The following is a 19,708-nucleotide window of genomic DNA, read 5'->3' as shown; positions in this document are numbered from 1 at the left end:
TCCCTAATAGAAAAGGGCTTGCTGTGGATATTAAGAGTGAAAATGCAACAACCGCTCTAGAGGTCCTGGAGAAGATTGTTCAAACTGATTGGAATTTGACGGCTTGTAAAATCCGGTTTTGTTCCAATGGGGATCCTTACCTATTCAAACCCAAAACTCTGGGTAAAAGCGGAGGAAGTGGTAGACCAGGCTCAAGAGTCACCGAAGGTAGTTCACCTGGATATGCCTATGGAGATTCTCAATCATCCAGGTCCTAGTTCTTCCAAAGATGCTTTTTTCACGAGGGGATTGGACTTTTTCCTTTTAAGACGTTTCGCTTCTCATCCAAGAACCTTCTTCAACTCTTCGGCTTCTTGGATGAGAAGCAGAAAGTCTTCAAAGAAAAACAAGAAAATCCAGTTGCCTCGTGAAAAAAGAACCTTTGGATCACCTGGATAGTTTCCATCTTGCGGGTTACCCAAGGACCTGTGAGCAAGCTACTATGATTACTTAAAGGTAAAGGTAAAGGTTCCCCCGCACATGCGTGCTAGTCGTTTCCAACTCTAGGGGCCGGTGCTCACCTCCGTTTCAAAGCCGAAGAGCCAGCGCTTGTCCGAAGACGTCTCCGTGGTCATGTGGCCGGCATGACTAGACGCCAGAGGCGCACAGAACGCTGTTACCTTCCCACCGTAGTGGTCCCTATTTTGCTACTTGCATTTTTACGTGCTTTCGAACTGCTAGGTTGGCAGAAGCTGGGACGAGTAACAGGCGCTCACTCTGTTACGCGGCACTCGGGATTCAACCCGCCAAACTGCCGACCTTCTGATCGACAAGCTCAGTGTCCTAACCCACTGAGCCACTGCGTCCCTTTCAGGGTTTCATCACCTTGGCAATTTTCAATGCCCAGAATTGCCCAGCCGGCAACTTCAGCAGGGGTTCAACCCACAAGTTAAAGCTTGCCGGCTGGGGAAGTCTGTGAATTCAAGTTCTCACGTCAAAGTTGCTAAGGTTGGGAAAGATTGATCCAAACCAAGAAAAATCCTCTTTTCTACTGCCTGCTAGATGCCATGGAAGAAGGAAAAAAAACACACCATCTCTGTTTCAACAAGTTTTGGCAATCTGGTGTCTTACTGACATTTTTAGGCTCCTTCCTTCCTGTCCACCAATCAGTGTATCTATGTGTAGTGTGCTTGTATGTGTAGTGTGAGGGTATGAGAACTGACACCCAAAGTTTCTGGAGGGCAACACGTTCATTGTCCCACGCTTCCAGATTGCCCCTTTTTTTAACGTCCTCCACAGTTAAGAACCGCTTGCATACAAAAAGGCAAATGAAATTTTGCTTAAATTCAAAGATTAGAAGGTCCGGCTCTTGACAACACAAAAAACTACCAGTAAACTCACCGTTTTCTGTCTGTTCCCATCACCTCACCTCTCCCGTTGTACAAAAGCAGCGATAACCGCAAAATCAGGAATTCAAGCCAAAGAAGGCTGAAGGGAAAAAAAACACAGGGAACACCAGGAAAATTCTGAGGATAGAGGGTAACTGCAGAAAGTGAATTCATTCATTTATTTAAAGGACAAACCTGTCACTCGTGTATTATAAGCCTGGGTGATTCACAAAAGCAGCCAAAAAAAAAACCCCTCCCCGCACTTTGAAAAAAAACCTACACACACAAGTTTCGGTGTCCCAAAATATATACTCCTCCAGGCATCAACATCTAGATTTACTGGGCTCCAGCCTCTCCCTGACCCCAATGTTTGGGGTATTAGAAAATCAGAGAAAGTTGTTTCAACTTGCATTTAACAACATGGCAGGAAGGAGAGACGGAAAATGATTAATTTGCTGGCAGCTTTTTTGCGAAACTACTAAGACTTATCGGCTCCAGAAGTTGCTTACTGGTGCTTTATGGCATAATGCTTTTTTTAAAAAAAAAATTATCGTAAACATAATACGGTTGGTAGAGGTATGTAATTGTTTTGAATTTCAAAAACAGGCTTTGAAAAGCAGAGTTTAAATTCAGTCTCCGACTACAGCTCTTTAAAGTAGCTTTTTGTGGGCCGTGCCAGGGAAAAGATGCAGCTGCTTTAAAGAGCTGCAGACCTAGGTTCTCTTTACTCTTCCACATCTCGGAAATATCTTTTCCAAATTATCTCTGAAATCCTTTATTGGGGGGGAGGGGGAAGGGAACTGAATCTAACGAGACACGAAGCCCTAATAGTTTATATTTAGGTGAATAACGTGGAAAATAGAGAGGGTTCTGTGAATGCATTGATCCTGGGGTATAAGAAGTACTTACCTGTACGAGAACGACTGGCAGAAGCAGGGGTGGAATCGAAAGAGGAATCAGCCTAGAATCTCTACATAGCTATGAGCAAAATCCAACCTCTCAAATTCTGTTGAACCTCATCTAGTACCAAAATAGCACTGTTAGTTGACTAGATTCCTGTGCATATATATGCGTGAGCAATTAATCAGTTTAATTAGCCCTGGTCATTCAAGTCTCACATTACCCTTCACCTTGAGATGAAAACCCATAAAAACTAGGAAACCTGGCATTCTAAGATGGCGGCGCCTGGAATGGCTGCGGCTGCATTGGCTCTTGAAGGCGAATAGTTTTGGGAGGGATAGTAAGGGCTATAGGCCACATGATCAGGAAGATTTTAATGTGTTCGAGCAACATGGTGGAACTAAGGTAACATACGACATACGACCGACAATCTTTGCTGGCCTGGCGAGTTTCTAGTTGTTTTGGAACTGTTGGTGAGACCGTTAAAAGTCGTTGGCGCTGTTTGAATTTGTTCTGCCAGCAGCAAGATCTGACTGCTGGCCCAGTGATGGATTCTATTGCAAATCAGGGCTGTTTCCAGAGGAGGCAGAGGAGGAGAGGACCTGGAGCTTATGGAGCGAAGGAACTGGATGAGGCTGTCGGCAGGCCCAGAGGAAGAGAGAGAGGCTTTTGGAGGAATTGGTGGCGGCGGCAGCATGCTCCAGGGGCGAAAAGAAGCAAGGCCTCTTTAAGGAAAAGGTGGAAGAGTCAGGATCAGAAGAAGGAAAGAAGGCGAGGTTGTCAGAATACAAGCGAATTTGAGGGCTAATCCACATGGAGCCCCATTTCCATCTGTCCTGTTTGCCATCGTTCACTCCCTATAGACTAAAATGGACAATGTGAAATTTGAGCGGGCCACGAACAAGGAGTATATATCGGAGGTGGTGACCCTTTGAGAGCTGTATGCAACAAAATTTCATTTTGATGTATGCCGATTGGTGTACATTCAAAGTGACAATAAAGTTATCATCATCATTAAAGTTGACACAGGCAATATGGACCTTTCATATCCAAAGTTGGATCAACCAATATGGACATTTCATCGGGGTAGACAAATAAACAAGGATATCCGGAGAGGTATTTTTCGAGGCAGCTTATTTTGATACGCCAAAATAATAATAATAATAAAAAGAGTGACACTCTTGAGTTACTTACATTTTTAGCCAGACTTTCTCAATTTTGGCAGCTTCAAGAACTGTGGACCTCAACTCCCAGAATGCCTGCTAGCTGGGGAAGTCTGAGAGTTGAAGTTCAGCTGTCTTAAAAATTATTGAGATTGACAAACACCGCTTTAGGGCTAAGAGCATCTAAGCGTAGCTGGGATTAGGGTCACTTTTGAGTACAATCTATTTAAAGAAAGATACTTTTAAAACAATCCAGTCTGTTCCTGGTATTATTATTATTATTTATAATTTTTTTAAACATTCTCTGGGTGCAAGGATTCTTTGTCTGGTTCTCATATTATTCTCCGACCTTGGCAACTTTCAAGACTTGTGGACTTCAACTCCCAGAATTCCTCAGCCAACAAGCATTCTGGAAGTAGAAGTCCACACATTTTTCAAGCTGCCAAAGTAGCATGGCTGGCTGAGGAATTCTGGGAGTTGAATGAATGAACCTTTATTATCAAAGTACATGTGTACAGTGAGATCGCCTGAGCCGCCCTTTGTGCCCACCCCACCCCCAACTCACAGTGACAAAAAACCCGCCATCTTGTTACACCATGTGAGCTAATTGCACAACACACGGCCTTGCAAGTCAATCATACATAGAGTTATTTCCTGTTCAGGAGCCTTATAGCCCATGGATAGAAGCTGTTCTTCAGCCTGTTGGTATGGCTGGCTATACTCATGTATCTCCTACCTGACGGTAGGAGAGTAAAGAGGTACCGACCAGGGTGTGAGTCGTCCCTGAGAATTTTCCTTACTCTTCCAAGGCAGCGAGCCCTGGCGAGGTCATCCAGTGGTGTCAGGGGACAGCCCGCGATGTGCTGTGCTGTGCTGACCACCTTCTGTAATTTCTTCCCATCCGCGGCTGTCAGGCCAGCATGCCAAACCACAATACAGCGCGAGAGGACGCTCTCCATAGTAGATCGGTCCACAAGTCTTACAAGCTGTCAAAGTCGGAGACTCCTGTTTGACACCATTCGTGCATTTTTACACCCTGCGGATCCATTCTTATCATGTCTCCCCTGTGTGAATGGTCTGGTGCTTCTTCAAATTTCCCATCTGGCTGAAGTCTTTCCCGCACAAAGAACATTTGTACGGCCTCTCGCCTGTGTGAACCCTCTGATGCTTTTTTAAGTCTCCTCCCAGGTTGAAACCTTTCCCACACTGAGGGCATTTGTAGGGTCTCTCTCCCGTGTGAGTCCTTTGATGGTTCTTCAGAAGGACCGCCTGGATGAAGCACTTCCCGCACTGCGAGCATTGGTAGGGCTTCTCTCCAGTATGAATTCTCTGGTGGGTCTTTAAATTTCCCTTCTGGTTGAAGCATTTTCTGCAGTAAGGGCATTCATACGGTTGCTCGCCGGTGTGAATGCGCTGGTGATTCTTCAGATCCCCTTTCTGAGTGAAGCCTTTCCCACACTGAGGGCATTTGTTGATTCTCCCTTCCGTCCTGGGATCCCGAGTTCTGTTCAGCGGCTGCATAGAACTAAGATGCTTCCCGCTTTCAGCATCGCTACTTGGCTTCCAACCTTCCCAGAGGGCCGGAAAGATCTTCAAACTGCTCCCTTTCCCGTGTTCGGAGACTTCGTAGCTTCGATTTGCGGTTAGGATTCTTTCTGGTTTATTGAAGCCCGAGTTTTGCGGCAGGTTTTCCTCTGACACAGGGCATATTTTGCATTCCTCCCTGGAATGTTCCGTTCCAAGTTCAAACCTGTAGCGATATTTCCGACCGTAACAGGAGAACGATGGCATTTTATCCCAAGTGGGCTTTGTTATACTTTCGAGGGCGGCAGCCGTACTGCTCCCAGCGTGCCGAGTGCGTTCATCCTGGGTTTGGGATTCACTTCTCCCCTCTGGTTTTTCCATGGCTGGTGCACCGTTCCCCGAACTGAGCCGTGGAAGGGCCTCTTGGGCTTCTTCTGGTTCCTTTTCTTCATCCTGAATATTCTCCACTTTCACCAAACTTCTCTTTCCATCACCTACGGCAACAAAGAAAATAATTTTTCTCCTGATCTGCCAACTCTTTTCCAGATTCCTATTCCGCCTAGTCACTGGCTTTTTTCTCGCAAATTTGTTCATTAAATTCAGCCTGCCTGAGGTATCTAGACCAGCCCCCCCTCATCAAGCTTCTGAACAACTAGATAAGCATAGCTTGACAAACACCGGGGAAATCAGGGAGATTCAGGCAGTTCAAATGAGCATAAAGATGTATCGCAAGTTTAAGCGCTCTACAAAAATCTGAGCTACTAACAGCCACGGGAAATGAACAGGGGAATAAGAGAGGCATTCAAGGTGGGCTAGACTTAGTGTTGTGATTCTGTGTCAGCCTGTGATTCTGGCAGCTGAGTCCAGGGAATCAGAGGAGGAGGAGGAGGGGCTTGGGGAGCCATCAGAGTCGGAGGAAGGCTCTGATGAGTTACAAGCCTTACAAAGTGAGGAAGAACCTGGCCCCTCCACTCGTGATCAAGCTGAAAGCCAGCTGTGCTGGAAGGCTGAGTCAGACTCAGAGGAAGCACAGCTGGAAGACCTCAGAGACGCACATAAATGCAGACAGGTCACACGAGTAAATCAGAGGGAGGCAATGGGGCGACTCCAGGGGAGAAGGAGAAAGCAGTGAGAAGCCACTCCTTGGGGGCTGCGTAACAAAAAGCGAATGTGTGGGCAGGGATGGTTGCTGGAGGCAACCATTTGCAAAGAACTTCTGTGTCAAGAGATCATGGTCTGTTTATTTTGCCTGAGAGTTATTTCCTGTTTTGGCTCGTGCTCCGTTTTGTTTGTGGACAAGGTCTGTAAAAAAGGGTTTATTTTTCCAGTCTACTGTTAAAAGACAGGTTGCCTTGTGAAGTAACAAGGACTTACGTAGGCTGGGACAGAACACTTAAGATCTCTAAAGGGCACGTAGAGACTCATGACCAGGGGTCAGCAGCCTGAAACAGTGAAAGAGCCACTTGGAACCGGTTCCCTCACAAAAGGAAAAACTGGGAGCCGCAAAAAATGTGTGCACATGCGCGTACATGCGCGCATGCGCAGAACAGGGTTTGACTGAAGAGTGGAGCCAAGGTGAGATATGCACCTACCCTGCATATTTGAATTGATTGGTTGAACTTTTTTAGTCCCACTTTTTTTTGGACTGCACATGGCAGAGGACTGGGAGCCGCAGGAGACGGCTGAAAGAGCCGCATGCAGCTCCGGAGCCACGGGTTGCAGACCTGTGCTCATGACTGATGACATGTTTGACCCCTCCCTTGGGCTCAGCCTCGTCATCTCCAACATTGCTCTTGGGAAGAGCATTTGGGGACATGTGAAAATGATACTACCCTGAGTGGAGGCACACTGGACTAGCAAATAATGGAATCTGTCTGTTATTCTTTATAATACACATAGTCCTCGGCTTACAATCACAGTTGAGCCCAAATTTTCTGTTGCTAAGGAAGCATCCCAAAAGTCTTTTTTTCCACCAGGCAACTGGACTTTCTGGTTTACCTGGATGACTGAGAATCTCCATAGACCAGGGGTCCACAACCCCCGATCCGTGGACCAGTACCGGACCGCGGCATGCCAGCAACCGGTCCGCACAAACAAGAAAAGCCCCACCCGCAGGATGCAGTCAGCACACAAAACCACCCCCTCTCTGGTCCACGGAAAAACCTCTCTCCACGGAACTGGTCTCTGGCGCCCAAAAGATTGGGGACCCTCTGCCAGAGACCGTTGTCATGGTTCCGACAGATGAAACTCTTCAAAAGAACTTCAAGGCATTGTTTTACCTTAAAGAACCTTTTATTCGAGTAGCAGAATATCGGCGCTTAGATAATCGAAGCCAAAAACTGAATTCCCCTCCCCTGGGCACACAGTACCAAAGCACAATTCCCTCCTCCAATTTACAGTCATAAATCACATTCCCCAATTAGCTTGAAGCGCTGGCTTCCTCTCCAGCTCTCTAGCCTGCCAATTCTTTGTTAGCTCTGGGCTCAATAACCTTGATTCTCACACTAGGTTCAGTGTTGTTATGTCTAGCTGGACTCTCATTCACATCCCCCCCCCCGCCTCCAGGCATCATCTTACTCTAAAAGCTAAAGGAAGAAAATGGCTACATTTCCATCTGTTGTCAAGGCAAAAACATCTGATGTTAGCAGCGTTGACAACAGTTGCTAAGAAAGACAACTGAATTTTGCCCCATTTTACGACCTTTCTTGCCACGGTCATTAAGTGAATCGCTGCAGATGTTAAACTAGCTACACAGTTATTAAGCGAATCTGGGCTTCCCCATGGACTTTGCTTGTCAGAAGGTCGCAAAAAAGGGTGTCACGTCACCCCAAGACGCTGCAACCGTCCTAAATAAATTCCAGTTGCCAAGTGTTCAAATTCTGATCCCACAACCGTGGGGATGCTGCAATGGTCATGTGAAAACTGGTCATCCGTCACTTTTTGGAGTGCTATTTTAACTCAGAATGGTCACTAAAGAATTGTAGATCCAGGAAGTATCTGTAGAATTTCTATTTCCTGGCAAAATTCACCCAACTGCAAATAATAGGTTCGCTTAACGACAATGATGTTCACCATGGCATTCACTTATCAACCACCACAAAACAGATTGTAAAATCTTGGAGCAGAGCCAGGCGTTAGCAACCACCCCTGCCAAAAGGAAATACTTTTGATTATCAAGATGCAGGCAGAGCGGTACAGGAGGTCAAGGTGATGTGGACTCTTATCTTTACTCTCTAGCTCAATGGATTTTATAGCTTTAAAGTGAAAGTGCGCAATAAGTGAAAGTGGGGGAAGATGGCGGCTAAAACTTCTAAAGCTCTTCGGAGTGCGGGGTCTTCCCTGGTGCAACAGACCTCATTGCAAGCTTTGCTTCCTCCTGCACCTCCTCCGGCATTGACGCTTAAGGATTTACAAGATGCTCTTGGAAAGCATTCACAATTGATGTCTGACATGATGGATGAAAAGTTGAAAAAGCTGGAGGAGAAAATGGAGGAGAAATTGGAGAAATTGGAGAAGAAGATGGAAGAGAAGTTTAGAGCAATGAGGGTGGACATGTTGTCTATGATTGAATCTGTAGCTGAATGTGTGCAACAGCTGGATGTAAAAGTGGAGGATCTCAGTCAAAAGAACTCTATATTAGAAGCAAAGGTATTAGAAAATGAAGATATAAGGGATAAAATGGACGGAGAATTGAGCCTTGTTCAGTATCATCAGATGCAGTATGCTATTAGAATCAGGGGTTTAAAGGAGAATTGTAAAGAAGATTTAAAGCAGCTGATTTTTGAGGCTCTGGAAGGGGTACTGGGCCAGCCAGCATCTGAAATTGAGGGAAATATGGACAAAATTTTTCGTGTAAATTCATGGATTGCAAGACAGAGGAAGTTACCCAGAGATGTGGTGGTCTATTTTACAAAGAGAGTAATTAGAGATGAAGTCATTCAAGCTGCCTATGATACTAAATTGGTAGTGGCTGAGCAAGAAGTCTTGGTTTTAAAAGAGATTCCTCCGAAGATTTTAAGGAGAAGGAAAGATTTTGCATTTCTAGTACAGGAACTTAAGAAATGTGATATTAAGTTTAGATGGGAGATTCCAGTTGGACTGGTGGTGACGCACGAAGGTAAAAGACATCGTCTGGTTACTGTGGCCCAGGCACGTGATTTTTATAGCAATGTGTTAAAAGCAACCCCCCTATCATTTTTGGAAGCTGTAAAGGGATACGGCGAGGGAAAGCTTCAAGATGTTGCAGATAGACAGACAGAGGACAATGGTGTTGGAGGGGATCAAGTTACAGTCTCATCGGTTGTTGCAGGAGGCCAGAGGATGATGCGTGCCGCCCTAAGAAGAGCGAGACGAGAACAAGAGCAAGACCAGCAGAAAGTTATGGAATCTCCAAAGCGTACTTACAGTGAAGCTGTGGACGGGGCGCGGTCCAAAGAAGTTATGGGGGTTATGACAGACGTGCTCCAAAAGCTTTGGGGTGTCAAGATTGGTGATTAAATTTTTAAATTAGAATCTCAATGGATTAAATTTATCAAAGAGGAGAAAGAAAGTTTTTTTTTAATATTTAACACAATTTAAGATTGATGTTATTTGCTTGCTAGAAAAGTATATTAGGGTTATGGACTAAAAGTATGTGTTGAACTGAGAATGGGTACGCAAGCTCCTAATTAACAACAAGTTGTCTTAGAGACTGCCTAAACCTTTTTTTATTCTTTTTACTTGAACTCAAGGATGATCTGGAACTGCGAGACATTTGGCGTGATACATGCAAGAACTATTTTTGATCATAGTTTAGTTTGGTTGGAGATTATTAAGGTTAACAGAGATAGGCGCTTTTGGCGCGTAATTGAGAATTTGTTTAGAAATCAGAGAAAGGTGGGAGAATGCAAATAGTAGGTGAAATTTTTTTTTCTTTTTTTTTTTTTAAATTAATATGAATAAGGACTGGGATTAAGAAAATCTATTCTGAGTAAAGCTCTTTTTCTGTTTTCTCTTTTTCTTTTTTACTTTATTTGTAATATTAATATTGTTTGTATTCATTTTATATGAGCTAGAGGGAGATAGAATTAATAGTTTATTGTTGATAACATAGGGGTGCTTATGTTTGTTTTTCGATTTTATACCCTGTATTTAGCTCTGGGAAGTCGAGGGGGGTAGGGAGGGAATGGGGGAGAGGGATAGGGAGGGCTAGATAGGGGTGGGGGAGGGGGGGATTAAAGTCAAAATGTATTGTAAAACTTTTTAAATAATAAAAAAAAACAGATTGTAAAATCAGGCCCAGTCACGTGATAACCTGCTTAACAACCAACAAGACTTATAACCATAATTCCGGTCTCAATTACAGTCACAAGTCAAGGACTGCCTGTAGATCTGTACTGCTCATCTTCCCAAGGCAAATATGGGTGACACACACTTTTAAAAATGTAAGGACAGAAAAATATAAGTACGGGTAGTCCTTGACTTACAACAGTTCATTTAGTAGCAGCCATTCAAAGTTACAGCGGCATCGAAAAAAGGGAATTAGGACCCTTTTTCACACTTATGACCGTTGCAGCATCCTCATGGTCAGGGGTAAGCCACCTTGGCTCTTTTATGACTTGTGGACCTCAACTCCCAGAATTCCTGAGCCAGCCATGCTGAGGGGAAAGGGAGAGGTTTCCAAGCTGAGCCATGCTGGCTCAGGAATTCTGGAAGTTGAAGTCCACGAGTCATAAAAGAGCCAAGGTTGCCTACCCCTGGCGTAGGCTGCTTTATGACTCGTGGACTTCAACTCCCAGAATTCCTGAGCCTGCCATGCTGAGGGGAAAGGGAGAGGTTTCCAAGCTGAGCCATGCTGGCTCAGGAATTCTGGGAGTTGAAGTCCACGAGTCATAAAAGAGCCAAGGTTGCCTACCCCTGCTCATGGTCATGCGATCAGAATTCAGACGCCTGGCAACCGACTCGTATTTATGACGGTTGCCGTATCCTAGGGTCACGTGATCCCCTTTTGCTGCCTTCTGACAGGCCACGTCAATGGGGAAAGCCAGATTCGCTTAACGACCGGGTTACTAACTTAACAATTGCAGTGATTCACTTAACAACCATGGCAAGAAAGGTCGTAAAATGGGGCAAAACTCACTTAACAAATGCCTTGCTTAGCCACAGAAATTTTGGGCTCAATTGTGGTCGTATGTCGAGGATTACATGTATAACAAACGGGCAAGCAGAATGGCAACCGAGGGAACATCCGTCCAATAACAGCTCATAGGGTTGACCAATCTCCTAACTTCTATGCTTGGGGAAACAAGAGACGTCCGAACAGGCTATGACTCTTGAGCCAGTTGGATCAGGTGAAGCTTCTCAGATTTTCTGAGGAGAAAATTCTTACCAAAACCGCCAGCGTTTCCACTGTCCTCTTGGAGAACTTTCCAAGTGAAGGTCCCTTGGCTCGGCTGGGTGAGGTGCCGCTTGACGATCTGCAAACACGCAACCGTTTTAGGATGTTCTGTAGAACTCTGCGGTAGGAAAAAAGATACAGGTCATCCTCGACTTGCGCTCATAATGGGAGTCTGCCCATTACAGTTGTTAAGCCATAAAGGTCATAAAACAGGTCAGGCACGCAAATCCACTGCTCGCTACTAGGGTGCAGTTTTGCCGAGCACCCAAAGCATGATCGTGCGAAGGGGAGGGGTGACCACTGGAACTTTGGATCCAGATCTTACAGTAAGTCCTCTGTCTCAGATAGGTCAGGGGTGGGGAACCTTGACACTTTTATGAGTTGTGGACTTCAACTCCCAGAATTCCTGAGCCAGGCATAAAAGAGCCAAGTTTCCCCACCCTGTCCTAGACCGACCTCTCCATCGCTTTTCTTAACCAGGGCAACTTTAAGATGCGTGGACTTCAATTCCCAGAATTTCCCAGCCAGCATGGCTGGCTCAGGAATTCTGGGAGTTGAAGTCCAGAAGTCATAAAAGAGCCAAGGTTCCCCACCCGAGATAAGCCATAACTTAAACATGGCTGGCTCAGGAATTCTGGGAGTTGAAGTCCAGAAGTCATAAAAGAGCCAAGGTTCCCCACCCCTGAGATAGGCCATAACTTAAGCAGCCGGTGGTAAATGAAGGACTGTCTGTAGTTCTTTACCTATAATGGACAACCCAAGAAGCAAGATTCACAGTTTCGTTAACTGGGTTTAATGGCAGAAGGGGGAAAAAGGGAGTAGGTATGGGGTATAGAATTTTGGAAACCCAATAAGCAAGACTTCAAATCCTCACTGATGAGTGATAGGGGGGTGAGGTGTTACCCCCCACTGATAGGGCTCGCAACTTGTGCATCCTCTTGGACTCACGGCTCAATTTTGAAGATCATATAGGAGCCGTGACCAGGGGGGCTTTTGCCCAGCTTCGTCTGGTGCGCCAGTTGCGGCCCTATCTGGACCGAGATACCCTACGCACAGTCACCCATGCGCTCGTGACCTCCCGGCTAGACTACTGCAACGCTCTCTACATGGGGCTGCCCTTGAGGACCACTTGGAGGCTTCAACTGGTGCAGAATGCAGCTGCGCGAGTTGTTATGGGAGTTTCCCGATACTTCTGTGTAACACCTCTTCTCCGCGACCTGCATTGGCTTCCGGTTGCCCTCCGGGTGAGATTCAAGGTGCTGGTAATGACCTATAAAGCTCTAAATGGCTTGGGTCCGGATTATCTAAGGGAACACCTGCTGCCGGCATCAACTTCCCATCGTCCTGTGCGCTCCCACAGGGAGGGCCTTCTTAGGGTACCACCGGTTAAGGAATGCCGGCAGGTTATTCCCAGGGGAAGGGCGTTCTCTGTGGGCGCGCCGGCCCTTTGGAACCAACTTCCCACGGAGCTTAGGACTGCCCCCGACCTTCGCTCATTTAGCAGGGACTTGAAAACCTGGTTTTTCAAGCTGTCTGGCCCAGACTGAGGGGTTTTAATTATTTAATTAAAGGGGTTTTAGTCTAAATTCAGGGATTTAATTTAATCTTAGTTTTAATTGATTTTAATTTTGTATGTGATGTATTTTAATTTTTTAATTTTTCCCTGCAAACCTCCCTGAGTCCTACGGGAATAGGGCGGTATATAAATTTAAATGCAGAATGCAGCCGCGCAAGTTGTCTTGGGGGTTTCCCGATACTCCCATGTTACACCTTTGCTCCGCGAGCTGCATTGGCTACCGGTTGCTCTCCGGGTGAGGTTCAAGGTGTTAGTGATGACTTACAAAGCCCTTCATGGCATGGGTCCGGATTACCTACGGCAACACCTACGGCCGGCGTCAACTTCCCTCCGTCCAGTGCGCTCCCACAGAGAGGGCCTCCTCAGGGTGCCTCCGATCAAAGAATGCCGATTGGTGGCCCCCAGGGGGAGAGCGTTCTCTGTGGGCGCGCCAGACCTATGGAACCGCTTACCGGTCGAGCTCCGGATGGGCCCCGACCTTCGCTCCTTCTGGCGCGATCTCAAAACCCTCTTTTTTGAACAAGCTGGCCTGGTCTGACGGGATGGGGTTGGGTTTTTTATAATTAGTTTTAATTTTTAATATGTATCAATTACTACGGGCATAGTTGTTTAATCACTTTTTAATTTTTGTATCCTGTTTTTTATTATGTATTGCCCTGTTCACCGCCCTGAGTCCTTCGGGAGAAGGGCGGTATACAAATTAAATTATTAAATTAAATTAAATTAAATTAAATTAAATTAAATTAAATTATAAATAAATAAATAAATAAATTTGTGAGTCAGGACTCTCTCCAAATATCCGAACATTTTTTTTCTTAGTTCACTTCACTTTTTCATCAGGGAAGACTGAAACACTGACGTGCTCTTTATTTTGAGAAAGATGCAACTGCTTTCATGAGCTGCAGGTGGATCGTTCGCAATCCATTTCTTGTGTCCGCAAAGGGAACAATAGAAATGCATTAACGAGTTGGCTAATTACCTTTCTCTCACCATTTAGGGCCCTCGCTTGTCCTTCTGAAGAAAAAGACGAAGTAGCTTCATTGGGAGACTGGATTCCAAGGCCTGCAAGTGATGGAAAACAGAATTTAGAAGGCGAGTTGGCCCTTCAGTTTTGTTCAAAATGAACAGACACAAAATATGACAAAGAGCTCTCATACACCGCTAGAAAAAAAGGGATTTTTTTCCCAAAGGGAGACCATCAACTGAATGGGAAAAATGTGCTTTTCTGAAACTTAAAATTCTATGTGGTCTTGTCTTCCTCCCTACCACGAAGGAATCTAACTAGTAAGTTTCTTACTATTTAATTTGACCCTTTCTTGCAATAAATATGAGGCATCTGTGTGTGTGTGTGTGTGTGTGTGTGTGTGTGTGTGCATACAGCTAGTCCTTGACTTACAACAGTTCACTGACCGTTTGAAGTTACAAAGGCACTGAAAAAAAATAACCACTTTTCACACTTATGACTGTTGCAGCCACCAAATGGTCATGTGATGTACGTTCGGCTGCTTGACAACTGACTCATATTTATGACGGTTGCAGTGTCCCAGGGTCATGTGATTATCTTTTGCGACTTTCTCACAAGCAAAGTCAATGGGGAAGCCAGATTGACTTAAGAACCGTGTTACTAATTTAACAGCTGCAGTGATTCACTTAGCAAATGTGGCAGTCATAAAATGGGGCAAAACAAATTTCTCACTTAGTGACCAAAATTTTGGGCTCCATTGCGGCCGTAAGTTGAGGACTACCTGTATGTATCTATGTATAGCAATAGCAATAGCATTTAGGCTTATATACCGCCCCATAGTGCTTTACAGCAATCTCTGGACAGCTTCCAATGTAAGCATTTGCATATTTTCCTCAACAATCTGGGTCCTCATTTTATTGACTTAGGAAGGATGGAATGGTGAGTCAACCTTGAGTTGGTCAGAATTGAACTCTAGACTGTGGGCAGAGTCAGCCTGCAATACTGCATTCTAACCACTGCGCTACCACTATAATTAGAATTGTTTTGATGAAGTTTTGTCTATCAGCTCACAAGCTTTATCCAAGGAGAAATAAACGCCAGTGGAAAATAAACAACTTGCAAAAAATAAAAAATTCCACTTCTGCAAAAACAGAGGCGGGTTTGGGAAGTCAGATTGCTTTTCAAGAGGTCAATCAGAAACGACAGACTCCCATCCGACGCCCAGTGACTTCTGAGGCAGCCATTCTACGCTTCGCATCACCTCTTTGACGGCCATCTTTAAAGCGTCTCCTCTCCGCTTCTTCGTGTAGCCCCAAGGACTCCGTGCGCTCCGCCTTTAAGGAGCTCTGAAAGAAGTAAGAATGGTCCAGTTCAGAACACAAGGACACGGTAGGGAAAGTAATGCCTGTGGGAAGAGACATTTACGGATCTCTTCAATCTTTTTTCCCCCCAATAAACTGATTTTCGCCACGAAATGGAATATCTCAGCAGCTACATCACAACCTGTATTAAAAGATGTAGTCCTTGGCTTATGACTGAAATGAAACTTGCTCGTTATAGTCATACGTTGTGATGGTTGTAAAGTGGGTCATCACGTGACCGAGCTGATGTTAAGACATCAAGATAGAAATCAGGAGACTGTGAATTCTAGTCCGTCCTTCCTTCCTTCCTTCCTTCCTTCCTCCCTCCCTCCCTCCCTCCCTCTTTTTATTTATTAAATTTTTATGTCACCCATCTCCCCTACAAGGTGACTCTGGGCGACCTTAGGCACAAAGCCAGCTGGATGACCTTGAGCCAATCACTTTCTCTCAGCCCTAGGAAGGAGGCAATGGCAAACCACTTCTGAAAAACCACACCAAGAAAACTGCAGGGACTTATCCAGGCAGTCCCCGAGAATCAGAAAAGACTGAACAGGGGGGGTGGGGGGGGGGAAGGTAAAGGCTATCTTAATTTTCAGGTAGTAGGAACAAGTATTCATATAGATTAATAACTGGTACACATCACCTGCCACCTGCCTGGCTTGAAGTCTTGGTGGCTCCTCAGGGACTCTTCCACCAGGGCCACCGCCTGGGAACACGTGTCCGGTCCTCCTGCCCGGATCCAGCTCTGGAGATCCGATGGGAAGCTGGCCAGGAACTGCTCCAGGATCAGCAGCTCCAGGATCTGCTCCTTGCTGCGTCTCTCCGGCCTCAACCACTGGTGGCAAAGCTCCTGGAGCTGGCTGTGGATCCTCCGGGGGTCTTCCGTCTCCTGGCAGCAGAATTGTCTGAAGTGTTGGCGTTGCGCCTCCATCTTGATGGCTTCCTCTCTCAAAATGGCAGCCTTGACCTTCCTATAATCCTCTTGGTCTTTGGCATCCAGGCTCCGGAAGGCCTCTTCCACCCCTCCACTCAGAGCCGGCCGGAGACGGGCCGTCCATTCTCCACAGGGCCACCGGCAGGCAGTGGCCACCTGCTCAAAGGAGGACAGGAAGGCCTTAGGGTCTTCCCAGGGGGAGGCCTCTGACGTCATCACGGGGTTTCCTCCCCTTCCGGGATGGAGCATCCCAAGGAACTCCTGCCACTGGGCCTCCCAGTGTTCTTCTGTCCCCCGCCCAGGTTCCGCTTTGATTTTTTGTGACACTCCACATGCTGGCAGCTCCGTCATATCATATACAGAGGCTGAACCAGACTGGTTGGCTTTCCCGCTCTGTCTTCTGATTCCGCTTCCGCAAAGCGTTGCTCTTTCATCGCCGTTCCTCCCGGTTCTTTGCACCGAGGCTCTACGGAGAGAGCATTTCAAGGGTCGATCAGTTTCGGCGGAGTATCTTGCAAACATTTTAACGGTGAAGAGATTGCACGGAGTTGGGGGGCGGGGGAGAAAAAAGACCGTGGTTATTATTGAAGAACCTTTCTCAATCTTTTTTTTTCTGAATAAAATGGGTAGACTCTTAAAAAAAAAAGTTCTTCCCACCCAGAGATTCGTCCCTTAATTACAAGATCAATCGATAACAATAGAAGCGAATTTCCATCACTCACGGTTGAGCTGGGGAATCCCTGGTGCTCTCTGAGCTTAATTGTTTACTTGCAGACGTTTTTTCACTCAACTAGGTCAGGACTTTTCAACCTTTTCACCCATTGTACCACTTTTAGGATATGGCAACATCCGAGTACCACCAGTCGCCTAGCATGGTGTCAAAAATGTGATGATCAAAAAAAAAAAAAAAAAAGGAAAAATGTGATGAAGTACAGATAGTCCTCGACTTACAACAGTTCGCTTAGTGACTGTTCGAAGTTACAATGGCACTGAAAAAAGTGCCCCCCAAACCACAGCCGAACAAGAAACCTGCCTGCCCGCCCGGCGACGCTCTTCCTCCTGTCCAAGGTTTTCATTGTTGTAAGCATTTCTGTTGAGGATTGGCAGCGGGGGTGGGGTGGGAGGGTGTTTGGTTTTTATTCCCCCCCCCCCGTGCTGGGTGGTTGCAGCAGGTTTTGGTCACTTCACATGATCCTGGGACACTGTGACCGTCATAAATATGAATCAGTTGCCAAGCATCTGAATGTAAATCACAAGACCCTGGAGATGCTGCAACATTCCAGCTGATCGGCGCTTCTTCTGGGCTCAGCAGAAGCACCAGGATCAGTGCTGAGCTCCAGCTGGAACCTGGCGTTGATCCTGGTGCTTCCGCTGAGCCCCGACAGCCCTGCAGCTCCAGCCGTCTCTCACTCAGGCTTGCGCGGTGCTGCCACCGGTTCAGCTCATTCCCCTCCCTCGCTATCACTGTTCTAGGATGGTTGTGTACCACCTGCCAGGTGCCAATGTACCACAGGTGGTACCCGTACCACTGGTTGAAAAGCCCTGAACTAGGTAACATCATCAGTGTGTGGGAGGAGACGTTTTGCTCCCTACTTAAATGCACTAACTTGCCCTGCTACTGGTAGTTTTGGTGGGGGTGTGATTTTTTTTCCTCTCCCTGAGAATCCTTGATAGGATATTATTTTCTGCTTCAACATTGTCTGGCGTAAAGCGGGTATTAACGCCAGACAAACGATCAAGCAGAAAACAATATCCTATCAAGGAGAAAAACCACATACCCCACCGACAATGGCAGGGCAATTTGCAGTATACACCCAGGGAGGAAACCCCATACTGTCTCTCTCTGATGAAGTTATCTAGTCAGGTAACGAAATGTCTGCAAGCAAACAAGGACTCCACACATTAAGAGACAGGAGGATCTGAACAAGCTGGAACACTGGGCGCTATCTATAACAAAATGAAATTCAACGGTGAAAAAAAATAAAGTTCTACATTTAGGCAAGAAAAACCAAATGCACAGGTATAATAGTATAGGGGGTACCCTGCTCAATAGTAGCAACTGTGAGAGGGATCTCGGAGTCCTAGCGGACAATCACTTCAATATGAGCCAGCCGTGTGCTGCAGGTGCCAAAAAAGCCAACACAGTGCTAGTCTGCATTAACAGAGGGATAGAATCAAGATCACGTGAAGTACTAATACCACTTTACAATGCCTTGGTAAGGCCACACTTGGAATACTGCATCCAGTTTTGGTCGCCACGATGTAAAAAAGATGTTGAGACTCTGGAAAGAGTACAGAGAAGAACAACAAAGATGATTAGAGGTCTGGAGCCCAAAAACATATAGGGAACGGTTGCTGGAATTGGGTATGTCTAGTCTAATGAAGAGAAGGACGAGGGGTGACATGATAGCAGTGTTCCAATATCTCAGGGGCTGCCCCAAAGAAGAGGGAGTCAAGCTATTCTCCAAAGCGCCTGAAAGCAGGACAAGAAGCAACGGATGGAAACTAGTCAAGGAGAGAAGCAACCAAGAACTAAGGAGAAACTTCCTGACAGAACAATTAACCAGTGGAACAACCTGCCTCCAGAAGCGGTGAATGCTCCAACACTGGAAGTTTTTAAGAAGAGACTGGACAGCCATTTGTCTCAAATGGTATAGGGTTTCTTGCCTGAGCAGGGGATTGGACTAGATGACCTCCAAGGTCCCTTCCAACATTATTATTACATTAGAGTGGAAATATCATAGTTACTAAAGACACCGAGCAAAAGAACATTTTTTACTTCTTTTAAAAAGAATCAGGAAAACATAGCGGGTGCCCACGTACCCTTGACATCCCAAATGGCATCCAACCATAAGAGGAGGCTTAAATAAACAGCACAGTTGAACATTCATGAGTTTTTCCAAACTCAGAAGCGTTCAGAGTTCTTGCAATGTCACGAGAATCTGACACTTCTGGATGACAGAGTCAAAATGCTGTAAGGGTTGAGCTGCCCCCAACTGGGGTTGCTAAACTTTGACTTTTAAAAGAGCACACCTCCTTCTTGAATAGTTTTATCTGCAAGTCAATAATAAATGAAGAATCACAGAATGCTAGGGCTGGAAGGGAACTTAGAGGTCATCTAGTCTAACTCCCTACCTAGGGCAGGATTCCTCCGACCATCCCAGACAAATTGTTGTCCAATATTTGCTTAAAAACCTCCAGGGAAGAAGCCCCCCCCACGACTTCGAGAAGTAAGTCGTCCCACTTCTGTATTTAAGCTGGCTCAGGAATTCTGGGAGTTGAAGTCCACGGGTCATAAAAGAGCCAAGGTTGCCTACCCCTGGGGAATCGGGTGGGATGATGATGATGATGATGATGACCTGGCTGAGGAGCTTCCATCAAGATTTATCATCGGCAAGAAGGATCGGATACCGAGGACACACACACACACACACACACACAAACAAACAATATACCACTCCATCCCACACCACCCCCCGCGGGAAAGGAGCAGGATGGATGGATCGCGGTGATCTCCTTCCGCCTCCCGCGACCAGAAGCCAG

General features: G+C 46.0%; 1 protein-coding gene across 1 annotated transcript; it reads right to left on the bottom strand.

Annotated features, from left to right (window-relative positions):
• Nucleotides 1–3,391: 3,391 nt before the first annotated feature.
• LOC308661174 (uncharacterized protein) lies at nt 3,392–17,224 on the bottom strand. The gene is made up of 5 exons (XM_081316008.1): nt 15,875–17,224; nt 15,132–15,216; nt 13,886–13,968; nt 11,322–11,448; nt 3,392–5,448 (listed from the first exon to the last, which is right to left on the bottom strand). Exons 1-5 carry the CDS (start codon nt 16,685–16,687, stop codon nt 4,484–4,486), a joined length of 2,073 nt encoding a protein of 690 aa, XP_081172134.1. The 5' UTR covers nt 16,688–17,224; the 3' UTR covers nt 3,392–4,483.
• Between the last annotated feature and the right edge of the window lie 2,484 nt (nt 17,225–19,708).

This window comes from Vipera berus (genome assembly GCF_964194415.1).
Source record: "Vipera berus genome assembly, chromosome: 2".
Taxonomy (NCBI): domain Eukaryota; kingdom Metazoa; phylum Chordata; class Lepidosauria; order Squamata; family Viperidae; genus Vipera; species Vipera berus.
The sequence above is the reverse complement of the archived record's forward strand: the minus strand, read 5'-3'. Positions and strand labels throughout refer to the sequence as shown.

Bases quoted from the DNA above. Each gene is read 5' to 3' on its own strand.
- LOC308661174 (XM_081316008.1), bottom strand. From the start codon at position 16,687: ATGTTTGCAAGATACTCCGCCGAAACTGATCGACCCTTGAAATGCTCT. The intron at 15,217-15,874 runs GTGATGTGTACC...TACTTCTTTCAG, and splicing joins TCAAGCCAGGCAGGTGGCAG to AGCTCCTTAAAGGCGGAGCG. The intron at 11,449-13,885 runs GTAATTAGCCAA...TTCCTACCGCAG, and splicing joins CCCTAAATGGTGAGAGAAAG to AGTTCTACAGAACATCCTAA.